The sequence below is a fragment of the Syngnathoides biaculeatus genome, chromosome 7 (genome assembly GCF_019802595.1).
Source record: "Syngnathoides biaculeatus isolate LvHL_M chromosome 7, ASM1980259v1, whole genome shotgun sequence".
Classification (NCBI taxonomy): domain Eukaryota; kingdom Metazoa; phylum Chordata; class Actinopteri; order Syngnathiformes; family Syngnathidae; genus Syngnathoides; species Syngnathoides biaculeatus.
The window spans coordinates 24,001,494-24,016,557 of record NC_084646.1 but is presented as its reverse complement, the minus strand read 5'-3'; the positions used below and the strand labels follow the sequence as shown (position 1 = coordinate 24,016,557).

At 43.0% G+C, this 15,064-nt stretch overlaps 1 protein-coding gene across 1 annotated transcript in view; it reads left to right on the top strand.

Annotated features, from left to right (window-relative positions):
* cachd1 (cache domain containing 1) overlaps positions 1-8,473 on the top strand; it is a 107,734-nt gene extending 99,261 nt beyond the window's left edge. The window contains exon 27 of the mRNA XM_061824489.1: positions 5,655-8,473. Coding sequence (XP_061680473.1) covers positions 5,655-5,899 — 245 coding nt within the window. The 3' untranslated portion in view covers positions 5,900-8,473. The remainder of the gene's footprint in view (positions 1-5,654) is intronic.
* Positions 8,474-15,064: the final 6,591 nt, after the last annotated feature.

Sequence of the window (15,064 nt, the reverse complement as noted above, 5' to 3'; positions counted from 1 at the left end):
GGACACCCAGACTTCCCTTTCCCCAGTCACTTCATCCAGCTCTTCTGGGAGGATCCTGAGGCGTTTCTAAGCCAGTCGAGAGACATAGTCTCTCCAGCGTGTCCTGGGTTGTTTCCGGGGTCTACGTCTGGTGAGATATGTCCGGATCACCTTACCAGGGAAGCGTCCAGGAGGTATCCGAATCAGATGCCCTAAGCACCTCATCTGGCTCCGCTTGATGCGGAGGAACAGCGGCAGGTCGACACTGAGACCCTCCGGAATGACCAAGCTTGTCACTTGGAATAGCAATGGCACTACTGCAAGCTCTTCCCAGTTGACGCCCTATCTCTTAAGGGAGAGCCTGGACACCCTTTTGGTTAATGACCCACAGCTTGTGACCAAAGCTGAGGGCAGGGACATAGATTTGCCTTTAGGCTTAGCTCCTTCTTTAGCACGACGGAGCAATACAAAGTCCGCATCACTGAAGAAAGATACTGTATCAATCTATCTGTCGATCTCTAACCTAACCTCTGTTCACAAAAGTTAAGAACAAATTAGCTCACAAAGTGCAGTCTCTCACCAGAAACAAGTCCGACTTACTGCCGTGAATGTGGCCCAAACTCCTCTGACACCAGTCACAGGACTCTCTGACGGACATGGTTGAACGCCTTCTCCAAGCCCACAAAACACATCTAGACTGGTTGGGCAAACTCCCATACACCCTCGAGGACTCTGCCGAGGGTGTAGATCTGGCCCACTGATCTACGGATAGGACGAAAACCACATTGCTCCTTCTGAATCTGAAATTCGACCTCTCAATGGACCCTCCTCTCCAGCACCCCTGAATCTGAAATTCGACTTCTCAATGGACCTTCCTCTCCTGCACCCCTGAATATTCATTTACCAGGGAGGTCGAGGAGTTTAATTCCCCCTGTAATTGGAAGACACTCTCCGGACCCCCTTCCTAAAAAGGGGGCCACCACCCCAGTCTTCCAATCTAGAGGCACTGTCCCCAATTTCCATGCGATGTTGCAGAGGTGTGTCAACGTGGACAGACTTACAACATCCAGAGCCTGTAGGAACGCCGGCTGTATCCCACCTACCCTTGGGGCCTACCTTGGTGACCTCAACCCCAGAGATAGGAGAGCCCACCTCAAAGAAGCCAGACTCTGCTTCCTCATGAAAAGACGTGTTGGTGGAGCAGGTCTTCCATGTATTCTCCCCACTGAATCACAACGTCCCGAGTTGAGATCAGCAGTGCCCTTAGCTCACTGTACAGTGTTGACGGTGCCCTGCTTTTCCCTTTTGAGACGCCAGATGGTGGACCAGAATGTCCTCAAAGCTTTCTGGACGTTTTTCTCCATGGACTCACTGAACTCCTCCCATGCCCGAGTTTTTGCTTCAGCAACCACAAAGGTGGAGGGACACATCTCTAAATCACTGAATTAATTTGTTTCATTGGACTAGACCGCTTAATTCCCCCTAAACCTTAACTAGTTATCTTGTCAAGACATTTTGTGCCCTCTTGTCCAAAATCAGTGAACTTGCAAATGTTCTTGAAAAATAGACCCTCAACCTTGTAGTTTTTCAAGGAGAGCCACAGATGCTTAGAATGGAGCGCAACTCTGTTTTTTTGGCCTGTTATTTTTCACTTTTTCACTTCTTGTAGGTGTAATGATGGGACTGCAGTGCATGCCGAGTCTGTGAATGTTGAGCACCGCTGGCTCGCAGCAGGAGTCCTCCCACAGTGCCTTCTGTTAGGTTAATTGAAGACTAAATGGCCCTGGCAGGGAGAGACTCGTGAACCAGATAATTGGTATAGCAGGATGGATCAAGGACAGGTGTCCTGTGTACAGGCATATGTATAGCTTTTTTCCATGTTCCATTTGCTGTTTATCATTTTTCTTGTTTTGGTGGATGACTGGCCTGCCACATAGTTTTGAGGTTCTAGTTTAAATTTTGTGTGGAGTTTGGATGGTGTGCCCGTCCGTGCCTGCGTGGGGTATCACCAGTTTCTTCCCACATTCCAAAAACATGAAGGTTGGGCTAATTGAAGACACATCATTGTCCACTGCCATTAGCTTTAATGGTTCTTTAGCCATAGGTGCCCTACAATTGGGTGGCAACCAGTGCATATTGACATATTGCCCAAAGTCAGCTCGGCTAGGTTCCAGCTCATCCGCAACCCTGAGGGTAAGCACTATGGGCATTGGATGGATGGACCTTAGTGGCCCATTTTACTGCTTTACTTTGGAGCTTCCACTGTACAGGAAACAGTCGACCTTCGTGGGGGAACTTGTTTCTAAACATGTCCTATTGTGTGTTAGCAGTCAGGCTCTCACATTCACCGAATGTGGGTGGATGGACAGTTCCATTGACGTGGGCTCATCATGCCCACATCAGGCATCGCTCCAGAGCGTCTCTGCTCGTTGTTGCATAATCGATGATGACAGAGAACAGATGATAAAGATGAAGAGTGGGCTAAGCGAATCTTGTGCGGGGTTTAAGAAAAAGCAGCAATGTGCGAGGATGACAAAGAGATAAACGTGTTGTGTAAGAGAGGATGAGATCATCTTTAGTGGAAGCCAAATGAGTCAGTGCATGGCTTACATTCCTATAGCAAGTCTCTCTTTGGTACGAGTATATGCTCCCTATGCCTTCTGTGCTATTCATACTGCTCCACATGGAGGGAATCAAGAGTAGAATATGTCACAGTAATTCAGTGGCTCACTCAAGGGTAATTCCACTCACCGCTGCCCCAACGTGCAAAAATGACGAAAGATGCGACATTTGAGTGCAATGCGATGGCTCCAAGAAAGATGAGGTAGAAAATAATAGAGTGGGTGAGAGAGTGGGTGTTAGTCCATCAGGGAATAAAAGCAAATGCATTACTAAGTAGACACTCTAAATCAGCTGCTTCTCTGTTCTGGTTCAAAGGTGTCCTCCTACACCTGGCCACTCAAACTATTGCCTTGCACTGAGCTGCTCGGAACACTCCTACAAAGTCTTAAAAAGCACACGTTAGTTTTTATTCTACATAGCATCCTTGTTTATATAGTCGTTACTCTCTTAATGTTACAGCCTTAATTTGTATCAATTTAATTGAAAGGGTAAATTTGAGTTTTTAATGGCACGTAGACAAATAGTTGGCTGTCTGGAGTGCCTGCCGAGCCATCAAGTGTGAAATTGAACAACCAAGTGAAAATGGGTCCGCATTCTGAACTTCTGGTACGTAACGTTTTGCATTTAACGATAGGATAAATAATCTTTGTCACTTGTAAAAATTGTAGGTTTTGTGTCAGCTTCTTTTGTGCATTTTTGTGCTGTGATCTTGTAGGTTAGGGTTAGTATTATTGTTTCACATCATCATCATCATCATCATCATACTTCTCCTGTGGCCCACCAATGGATATATCTGCACACGGCACCTAAGCCATGTCTGCTTAGATGCTGTTGTTATGCACCCCAAGCTACTGATCAAAATGGCAGACACAGTGGAGCCGCAGCGTGCTATGAGCAATTCATTCGAGCGAATTTCTGTTTCCTTTCTGCCCATGGAATCAGAAATATCAACAAAGAGTGTCCAGAAAGGCCTGAATTACTTTCAACAGGGATATATTCATAATGTCAAGGTTTCCCAAACGGGAACGCCAGTTAAAGTTTCTGCAATGTGTTGTCCGTACGTCCATGCGTGCGTCCATGTTGGACATCGAATGCGATAAGATTTCTGATGCCTATTGTTCATGCAAAGCAGGGTAAAGTTTGCATTTTTACGCTACATAAACATGTCGATTCGAAATGGTATCTCCGTTCAGAGTGGATAATTAATTTACATAAATTATGGCAGTATGCGTGTCCTCTATCGGTCTGAACGTACGTACTGTACATGTAAATGTAGGCCCAAAATATTTGTATAATCATAGATGAGAACGCTTGAGAGCCGAGTCGAGGTGCAGCTGGAAGCTCTGAGTTTCGCCCGACTCAGGTAGAGCTTCCTCCTTCCTCTATTGGTGTTACACCGACTAATTGAATAGCTTACGCTGGAACAGACTGCTTTTTTTGCTGATATATCTTCGATAGGTTCAACTGCTCGTGAGGTCGGCCACAAGCCTTAATCCACCGTTTCCATTTATCTAAAATACGCTTTGGGGTGGGAAAGCGCATCAGATATATTCTCCCAGTCATCTCTCTGGATAGTGCTCGTCTCCATTACACATTCCCCAGGCAGATCGAAGCACCATATTTCCGAATCGGATGTAAGCAGGACTATACACTCGCAATTCAGAGGCTTAAAGTAAACACGGACTCTCTTTGTTTGTGGGTAAAGAATCGCGGCTCGTGCAGAGTTCAGAAAATGACGGTCACTGATTGTTTAAAAGGGACCTGTCAATCATTCTTACGGATCCATCCATTGTCCCACTGGCCCAGTTACTGTCACTGACATGCTGGCAAACCTTCTGCGGGTGAGCTCAGGCTGGACGTGTGCTCAAGAAACTGAAAAAATCATGAAAAATGGATATCTTTAGCATTTTATTGCTGTGTGACAACATAAGGTGGAAAATAGCCGTCTTTACTTTATTTGGGTGCCAATGAAGAGTGTTTGCTTATTGTCTTTTTTTTCTAATTTTTAAGAGATCCCCTGTTTTATGTTATTACAATAAATAGGGCATTTTTTGATCAGTAAGAAGAAAACAAAAATCATTAGTTTATTAAAATATGTGAAATAGAACAGTGAGAAGATGAATACGCAGTCTTCCAGGTAATGTCCACACATCAATCACTGGCATATTTTGTGCATTTTGTGAACTATTTACACATCTGATGCAACTACCACCATCGCACCTGCTGGAGCTCGCATTTTGACAATTTTTTTTTATCATCCGTGCATGGCATTTCATAAAATATATTTGATGGTTATTTTAAAAACTCACCTATTTGCTCTTTATTTTGCTCAGACCAAAGTAATAATAATAAGTATTAATTTGCCACAGTTTGTGGCGTCTTGGTGTCACAGAAATATATTGAAGTTATCTGAGAAGTTTCATGTAGACAAAAGTAGCGATTTGCTCCCATCTTGTGAAATCTATGAGCAACTGTCAACATTTTTATGTGACGGGAGGATTAAAGACCACATATTTTTGCTATTGTTGGGAGGGCGCAGTCCCCTTTTTACTTTATACAATATTTTTACAACCGTGAAAACGCTTAGCTGACAACAGTTTTCTTAAGGCGGCAATGACCCATTTTGCCTGATTTGTTTTGAAATGTGAAAAATCAACATCATTTCCAGAACACAGACAAAATTCTCAACTCTCAACAGTTGACTAAACAAGGTCGTCTTTATTTTAAAGCCATTCTGACATCAAATTTTGATTTTTATGAAGGCATGCTGTGTTTACTGTTTTTTATTTGATTGTTTTATGACCTAGAAATGTTTTTCATCTATATTTACTGTAATTACAACACTACAAAAGTGTATTACTTGCCTTCAAAGGAGCAGCATATTCCCGCTCCCAGGTGCATTGCGGCACAAAGTGCTACGCTGAAAAAAAGATTGCTGAAATATTCCTGATGTAGCGAAAGCGAATGCAAAAGATGAAGCACAATGTAGCGGCAGAAGAGTATAAACTGGACCACTTGGCATATTAATTGAAATGTTCATGTGCTCTCGCCAGGCTACAGCACCATGAGTCCTCAAGAGGACAGCGAAAATCCATCGGGCAACAACGACCCGCTTTCGGCCGGCGTCGATGTCGGTATCCACGACGACGACCTGGAGCTGGACACCCCCCCTCAGACGGCAGCCTTACTTAGCCACAAATTCTACCCTTACCGGCACACCCACACACACCATCACCCGCTGCACACGCACCACCTCCAAGCGGCGGTCACCGTTCACAGTGTGGATGCGGAGTGCTGATCCGCCATTGGGATGGAATTTCAGAAACATTATTTAGACACTCCACAACAAGCTCGTCGCCGTTGCCAGTAACTCCTCCCCTCCCTACCCCACAGACCTGAACGCAACGTGTGTTTTACACAAAGTGAAAATTAGCAAGCGTTCTTTTTTACTTTGTTTTTTTGAAGGAATCGGGGCTTCTGGACTCGTTTAAGAGAAATCTTAAAAAACAAATAAAGCACATTTCCGGGGATGTTCGTCGGATCATCCGCTGGCTAAAAACTCGTGAAGCTTAATTTCCCCGTGGAGGGACAACATGGACACGAAGCAGCGGATTTATCTGAAACTGAGCCACAAAGTTCTTAGCTGCCATCACTGCTGGTTGACAGGACCACCTCTTATCACCTCTGACTGTATAATCTCATCCATATTCATCCATTTTACAATGGAAAAAATATATTTCACTCATTTACAGACCAAGAAAAAAATCAGTTAAAGATAAAAAAAAGTATTTATTCATGATTGCCAGACAGATGAAAGACCTGCGTGCAGTCATGATGTGATATTTATCTACACCCCCATCTATACACACACACACACACACACACACACGCACACACATTTTGGGGTCTCATTGGTATGTAAACAATGAGCCCTAATCTGGTTCTGTGTGATTGCAAGCCATTTGAGCATGTATTAGATATCCATTTTAAAATTCCATGTACTAATCCACTCTTTGTCTTCCCTCTTAAGAATATTCAGTACACTAGTAGTTTTACAGGTAGTTTTTTTTTTTCCTTCTCTACAACTGCATACTTTGTAGAGCAACCAGATGTTACTGGATAGACAAACCTGTACACACGTTGACAAATGTGTGCTACTGGTGAGAAATTACCAATGGTGTCGGTGTTGTCTACTAGTGAGGACAAACTATGTACTAGTACATGGACTTAAAGATGGCTATCAAGGATAGCGAATAAATGCTCAAACGACTTTCCGTACTTCAACTGGAACTTTTTTCTGGATGGGACATTCTTTCCGTGTTCTCTCACAACAAGAAAGTTGGCAGCCTTTGCAGTGTCACTACCATAGCCGGTACAAGTTCAGCAGAACCAAACGCTGGTGGGTTTTCACTGTTTTCTGACACCTGGGGAGACTTTTGGTGTGTGTGCAGAATTTTACCGGTCTTAGAAATTCAGAAATGCCCCAAGTTGAAAATTGTTGTTGAAGAAGAATGGGAGGGGATTTGCTGCTGTTTTACTGAGGAGAGGCCCGTCTGCCAGCTCTTCTGTGGTTAACCACTCAAATGTGTTTTTTTTTTTTTTTTTTGTGGACGTTTCTCTTTATGTGGTTGCTGATACACACAAGAAGAATGACGGCAAGAGCTTTTGTTTACTTTTTGTTAGCGTGCGTGCATTTTGATTGTATTTTTCCTCAAGGTAGAGAAAATAGTTGATTAATCCACTTCGATTTTTTTTTCCTCCTGATGAAGTCACACAACCCAATCTGCGCTCAGTGGCCTCGATTGTTTGTGCGATCGAACTTTGACTTTTTGGTACAGAGATACTTTATGAAGTGTAAAGGGAGAGTCATAACTAGCTACCATGGCATTTTTTTGTTGTTGCCAAGTAATCCTCAAACGATCTTCTGATAATCAGGTCGATATGGAAGTGTGTGTTCACGGTGTCTTGCTATATTTTGGATGCCTTGTTAATAATGTTTTAGGGTTCATTTTTGTTTAGGTCCATATTGGATGGAAGTTATTACATGGAAGATTTCTTTTTCATATGAGGTTTTCAAAAGTTTTAAGGTGTTTTGTCAGAGCTACAAAAGCTTATTGTGGAGAGCGGTACATTTTTACGCAGACCAAGAACTAAAGCAATGAGCAATGCAAGCCCGACATGCTACATTAATTTTCATTACTGTAGTGTGCTTCCAGAATTAGAAACACAATGCGAATCCGTCAAACCAGCAAGGAGGTCGATTAGTATCACACCAATGAGAAACCAAAAAAAAAAAAAAAATACTGCAAGACTGAATCACACAGTTTGTGATTTTCATGATAATAGCATTGTATTTAAAATCATCTCTAAAGTGAGATGCAAGAAAATGAAGAAAAATGGTAATTTTATGAGTATAGTCGCAATATTAAGAGCATGAACTGATACCTGCACACATTAAATTACAACTTTTCCCTCATGATATTAGACTTTTCTTTGTTACACACAAACACTTGTCTCTTAATATGATGATTATTCTCATAACAGTCCCCCTAGTACATCTTTGTACTCTCGTAATAATAGCTACCCGTTTCTTCCTGAATATTAGACTATTCTTGCTCATTGAATGCTTTGGCTGCAGTTTACTTAAGTCATAGTTCCAGTCCAGGCAGATGTATTGGAAAATTCTGTTTTTTTGTTTCCAAATCATTTTAAACTCTTGTCTTTGGGCATTTTTTCCCCTGGAAAGTGTCAGTTTTAATTTTTTACCAGCTGTTTATATGTCCTGTGTGCGAGTCTACAGACATAACATTAAATCATGTACTGAAGGATGTGCATCACTCCCCAATGTACTGTGTCATAAAAATTTATCAACTTGAGATTTACTGCAATGTGAATGTGATAAAATTCATTTTACATTTTTTCTGTGTTCACACGAATATTTGTACCTTATGTAAATACACTATAACGTCCAAAGTAGAAAGTAAGAGAGCGTGGCGTGGTGTAGAGCACGCGTTTATGGTAAGTATAAAGTGATAAGTCAGCATCTTTCATAAAAGAACAATAGAATGCATACTGGAAGATTGGCCAAGTTGAAGACTGAAGAGAGTGACCTCACTTTCCAGATTCATTGTGAAGGTAAGTACTGTCCTTTTGTGTGTGTGTGTGTGGGGGGGGGGGGGGTGATTGTACTGCAATTGAATTACAGGTATTTACACTTCACACAAGGGAAAACTGATGTTTCAGGTTTGGTGTCATAAAAGGTATTTTGTCCCCCATCAAAGTACACCCCCCAACCCCTTGTGTTGAATGTACTCTCCCAGCCTTCTCCACTTTTCAAAATGGGCCCACAGATGACCACCGTGAGCTTTGCAAAGGGGAAAACAGTCACACAGACCAAAGTTGGGTGAGAAGCGAGGTTGCTCATGGTCTGATTTGTTGGATGCTCAAAGAATTTTGAGCTTCTGAGTTGTCGTTTGAACGTGTTGCATGTACAGAAGTGACGAGGACACTTTGATGCTGGAACATATTACAAACATTCTACTTTTCATTGAAAACACAAAACAAAACGACATACACCGATATAACACAATCCTCCTGGAAGCTGCCATGGTGGAGGGGTTTGTATGTCCTACTGATCCTCGGGGCTAAGTTGTCTGGGGCCTCACGTCCCTGGTTAGATCAACCGTGGCAAACAGGTCCAATGTGAGGGCCAGACAAACTACAGCGAAATGGTGATGGAAAAACCTGAATGGAGTGAGGTTTGTCTTGCCTGAACTCAGGTCACTGGGGCCCCATTCTCGAGCCAGGGGGCTCAAGTGCCAGCTGAATGGTGTTTTTGTGTCTTTTTGTCGTATGTTTGAATCCATTTTCATATCCCAAGGCACAGATACAGTCGGAGGTTTCTGCTTGATGGGCAGAACTACAGTCGGTATGAAAAGTATTCAGACGATCGTCGCCTGCCACCATGAGGGACCTGGGTTCAAGACCCCAACTCCGATCGTGCCTTGGTGCTCAGACTTTGACTTGTGTGTTTGCATGTCTTCTAATCTTTTCATTTGTACATTTAATTTGTACTTTTTCTACTGTTCATTCCATTGTTTTATTTACCTTTGTCATATTGATGCTTATTTCTACCATCTTTTGTAGCACAGTGGGCCCTTGAGAACCATCATTTTAAGCCGCTGTATATGCTATGAATATTGTAGAATTGGCAATAAAAGTTTACCTTGTACCTTTACATCATACGAGCTATCCCACCCTTTTTTCTTTTGCCCCCTCCATTCCACACCCCCACAATGTGTGACAGCAGAAATTTTGAAGTCCTTTTTTTTTTTTTTTTTTTTTTTCTCCCCCAAGTAATTTCTTTCATTCATTCAAATTTGACACGGTTGTTAATGTTACTCTTCTCCGGTGTGTAGAATTTCCAATCCTTTGCTTGGCCCGCTTAGTGGCACTTTAAATTTGCTGCCGTGTTTGGGGTTCTGGCAGTAGGTGGGAGTAAAATCAACACAATACACTTGATATGGGTGCGATAGCTCAAATATATTTTCTCACACTGGCCCAAAAACGGGACAAAATGATAAGTATACATTCTTCTCTTTCTTCATGCGGTGGTAGCATCTTGGTGTAATCTTTTTTTTTTCTTCCTTTAAAAAAAATAAAAAAGAATTTCAGGTCCTTCGGTTCCATTTAGTGGAACAGTTTTGATGGTTTCTTCTGCCTCATTTGAAAGTTTGTCGCGGCATATTGTGCAGAATGGGTTTTGGGCCATGCAAATCAACTATCAAGAAACCTTTAACTTAAATAGGTCTGCTGATATTTTTTGATATATTGTAGTTTCATTACTTGGCTACGTCCCCTTTTTTGAAGAAGCTCTCCAATTGCACTAAATACGGTGATAGTCGAAGAAGACAAAGCTATGTAAGTAGACCCTTGATGAGTTATTCAAAATTCAACCTGTGATCTCATTAACAATACAATTCAAAATAGGGGTGCCTAAGAATACCGATTAATCGTCACAACGCAACATTCCTCTCCTCAATTCAAAATTGATTCTGAATCGATTCAAGATCTGGCGACTGCAGGGTGCAACACTGCCTGTCAACTAATTTCTAAATATTACCTGTGCAGTACTTGAAATACATTTGATTCACTCTCTTCTTATTTTTGACAGGGAAGATGAATTCAATATGCGAGCAGTGAACCAATTTCAGAGTGTGTGTTTCATGTACAGATCCATCTACCATCCATCTATTTTCTACCGATTATCAGAGGTATGACCACGGGGGCAGTAGCTTTAGCAGGAATGCTTAGACTTCCCTGTCCCCAGCCACACAATCCAGCTCTTTCAAAGGGATCCGGAGATGTTTCCAGCCCAGTTGAGACACATAGACTCAGACGCATGTTCTGGTCCATCCCTGGGGTCCCCTCCGGGTGGGAAGGATGCATCTGATTCAGATGCCGCAGCCACCTCATCTGGCTCCTCTCAATGAGGAGGAGCAGCGGCTTGACACTGAGCCTTTCCTCATTGACCGAGGTTCTCATCCTATCTCTAAGGGAGAGCCTGGACACTCTGCGGATGAAACTCATTTTGACTTGTTCTTTCACTCATAACCCACAGATTAGTGATCCTAAGTGAGTGGAGGAATGTAGATAGACCAGTAAATTGAGAGCTTCGCTTTTCGGCTCTTAATCACAACCGACCCATACAAAGTCTGCATTACTGCTGATGTTGCATCGATCAGCCTGTCAATCTTCTGCTCCATTCTTCCCTCACTCGTGAACAGGAGCCCAAGATACTTGAACTCCTCCACTTGGGCCAGGAGCTTATCCCCGGCCGGGAGAGACCACGCCATATTTTTCCAACTGAGGACCTTGGTCTCAGATTTGGAGATCATGATTCTCATCCAAGCCGCTTCACACTCTGTTGCGAATCACTCCAGTGAGAGTTGGAGATCACTGCCTGATGTAGCTAGCAGAACCATATCATCTTTAATAAGCAGCGATGCAATACTGAGGCCACCAAATGTGACCCCCTTTATTACTCATGAGAACCTAGAAATTCTCTCCATAAAATTTAGGAACAGAATATGTGACAAAGAGCAGTCTTGGCGGAGTTCAACCTTCACCGGATAAGAGTTCAATTTACTGCCGTCAATTCGGACCAAACGCTGATAACCGGTCGTGTGGGGACTGAACAGCCAGTATGCCTCAGGAGTCTTACAGGTCAAAATAACCCCAAAAACACTCATTCTTCAGTTTTACAGGATTGCTCACTGTTGGTGTCCAACAACGGGTTCAGGAATTGCTGCCATAATAGGCACAGACCACCCTATGGCCACAAATACAGTTGGCTGCCTCAACAATGGAGGTGTGAAACATGACCCATATGAGAGTTCTGTTAGAGGTGGGAGTTGAAACTCCTTCTGACAGGGGATTCTGCCAGATGATCCCAGCAGAACCTCATTACTTTTGAGCCTCCTAGTTCGTACTGGCATCTTCCCCCACCATGAGAGCCAACTGACCACTAGGTGGTGGTAGTGGAATGCTGCGTGTCCAAGACATGTGGAAACAAGTCGTCAGTGTTCGCTGTGGACAATCCGTGAGGAGCACAGAAGTACAATAACAGAACAACGCTCTGTTTCGAATCGGGGGTGCCTTTCCTCCCAGTCATTCCCTTCTAGATCTTGGTGTCATTGTCCACGTGAGCAGTGAAGTCCCCCAGCAGAACGATGGAGTCCCCAGCAGGAGCGCTCTCCAGCACTCCAGTACTGAGATGAGCTCATGTGAAAGCGGATGCTGCATTACCCTTTTGGGCTCTGCGTGGCCAGACTTCATGCCTGGGGGTCTGGCAAAAATGTGGAAATAGATTTACTGTTATGTAAACAAGCAGACAAAACTGCCCAGTTTTGATCTCTTTATTTGAAAGTAGCCTTGTGTAAAAGGCCCCTTATCATCCCATTGTAAATCAGATACAGTCGTAATCTTCAAAATAGCGCCTATCAGGATCAAACTGGCGAGTGCACAATAATCCCACAGTAAAACCGTCATCCTCACGGACCCATCCATAAAAAACAATGTTCTCTACTCCTCCTCTACTGTCACTAGTCTCCTGCTTGACTTTGCCAAGCGAACCCAGTAAATTAGAGCACAGAGCTCAGTGTCCAAGAACCCTTGGGTCGTTTCACTCTCTGCCCTGCCAGCAAATACAGCAGGCGTGCACTCACAGCATATTTCCGAGCCCTACTTTTCTAAAGGCGTCTGCCTCGGGTGATCATGCCAACAGCCTTGCTTGCGCATTCATGAGCACTTTATTTCATTCCACTTCACATTGCTAACAACTGCTGACAAGAACTAGAGTACGAGCTCGATGATGACCATTAGGCTCAGACGTGGGAAGTAACTGTACTTAAAGGTCCCGTTCCATGAAAATTCCTCTTTTTTTGTTCTCCTGTTTTGTGCATAGCATAGATCAAAATGAGTTGGTGATCCGGTTTAAGTTTGAAATTTCTGTACATTTTTTTGATTAAAAGCAAAAAAGACATAAGCAAGCAACAAGATCGATTTCTGTTTATTTGTGACGTTCAAAGTTGCCAATTATTCAAGTACTTGCACACACACACACACACACACACACACACACGCATGCACACTCTTCTCGGGCAAACTTGCTGAATGATAAAATGGCTGTCTTGTGCCAAGTATAATGTCCGTCACCTGCCAAACAGACAATTTGAGGAATAAATGCCTACAATTAATTTAGGAGGAAATTCCCAAGTATTTCAGAACCAGAATTGTTCTGTATTCACTAGGCCTCTCATGATGTCATTTTTAGGAAATCTATTTTTCCACGATAAATGTTTGTTTTAAAAAAAATCACCATGTATATGTGAAATTGGGCTTGAAAATCATGAAAAATAAGCCCCCCCCAACCCCCTGGAGGTTTTGAGTAGTGGGCAAACGATCCAAACCTTGATTTCTACTTCACAACAAAAGTAACAATCCACGTCGAATGATCCAAACACAAGACGGCTGTGAACGCTTGGCTGCTAAGGTATCGCTAACAGCCTCTGTCTAGTCGATGTTTGGTTAAAATGAGTGATCCAATCAGAGCAAAGATTATTTACATGTCAAAAATCAATGCAATGGTGTGATGTGAAGCATAAAAGAGCAAGTAGAATCACTTAAAAAACAACATTCTTGACATTTTCAACTTAAATGACCTTGCAAACCTGATAGGACATTAAAGATAATCAGAAATTAAAAAAAAATGCAGTTTTGATGGAAGGGGATCTTTGAAGTTTTGAAAGGGATCTGTACATGTGTAATTTTTATTGTTTTTGCTTTAATTACATTTTACTTTTACTTTTTTTTACTACAAAGGATGAAAAATGGAAAGGCAGTTGGTCCTGATGACATACTGGTGGAGGTATGGAAGCAATTTGGAGAGATGGCTGTGGAGTTTTTGACCAACTTATTCAACAGAATACTAGCGGGCGAAAAGATGCCTGAAGAATGGAGGAAAAGTGTTCTAGTTCCCATTTTTAAGAACAAAGGCGATGTTCAGAGCTGTGGGAATTATAGAGGAATAAAGTTGATGAGCCACACAATGACGTTATGGGAAAGAGTAGTGGAGGCTAGACTCAGGACAGAAGTATCGGCGAGCAACAGTATGGTTTCATGCCTAGAAAGAGTACCACATATGCATTATTTGCCTTGAGGATGCTAGTGGAAAAGTACAGAGAAGGTCAGAAGGAGCTACATTGTGTCTTTGTGGATCTAGAGAAAGCCTATGACAGAGTACCAAGAGAGGAACTGTGGTACTGCATGCGTAAGTCTGGTGTGGCAGAGAAGTATCTTAGAATAGTACAGGACATGTATGATGGCAGCAGAACAATGGTGAGGTGTGCCGTTGGCGTGTCAAAAGTATTTAAGGTGGAGGTGGGACTGCATCAGGGATCAGCTCTGAGCCCCTTCCTGTTTGCAGTAGTAATGGATAGGCTGACAGATGAGGTTAGACTCGGATCCCCTTCGACCATGATGTTTGCAGATGATATTGTGATATGCAGTGAAAGCAGGGAGCATGCAGAGGAACAATTAGAAAGATGGAGACATGCACTGGAAAGACGCGGAATCAAGATTAGCTGAAGTAAAACTGAATATATGTGCGTGAATGAGAGGGGTGGAGGGGGAAGGGGGTGAGGCTACAGGGAGAAGAGATAGCGAGGGTGGAGGACTTCAAATATTTAGGGTCAACAATCCAGAGCAATGGTGAATGTGGTAAGGAAGTGAAGAAACGGGTCCAAGCAGGTTGGAACAGCTGGCGAAAGGTGTCTGGTGTGTTATGTGACAGAAGAGTCTCTGCTAGGATGAAGGGCAAAGTTTACAAAACAGTGGTGAGGCCCGCCATGATGTACGGATTAGAGACGGTGGCACTGAAGAAACAAAGGGATGAGAATTTTCC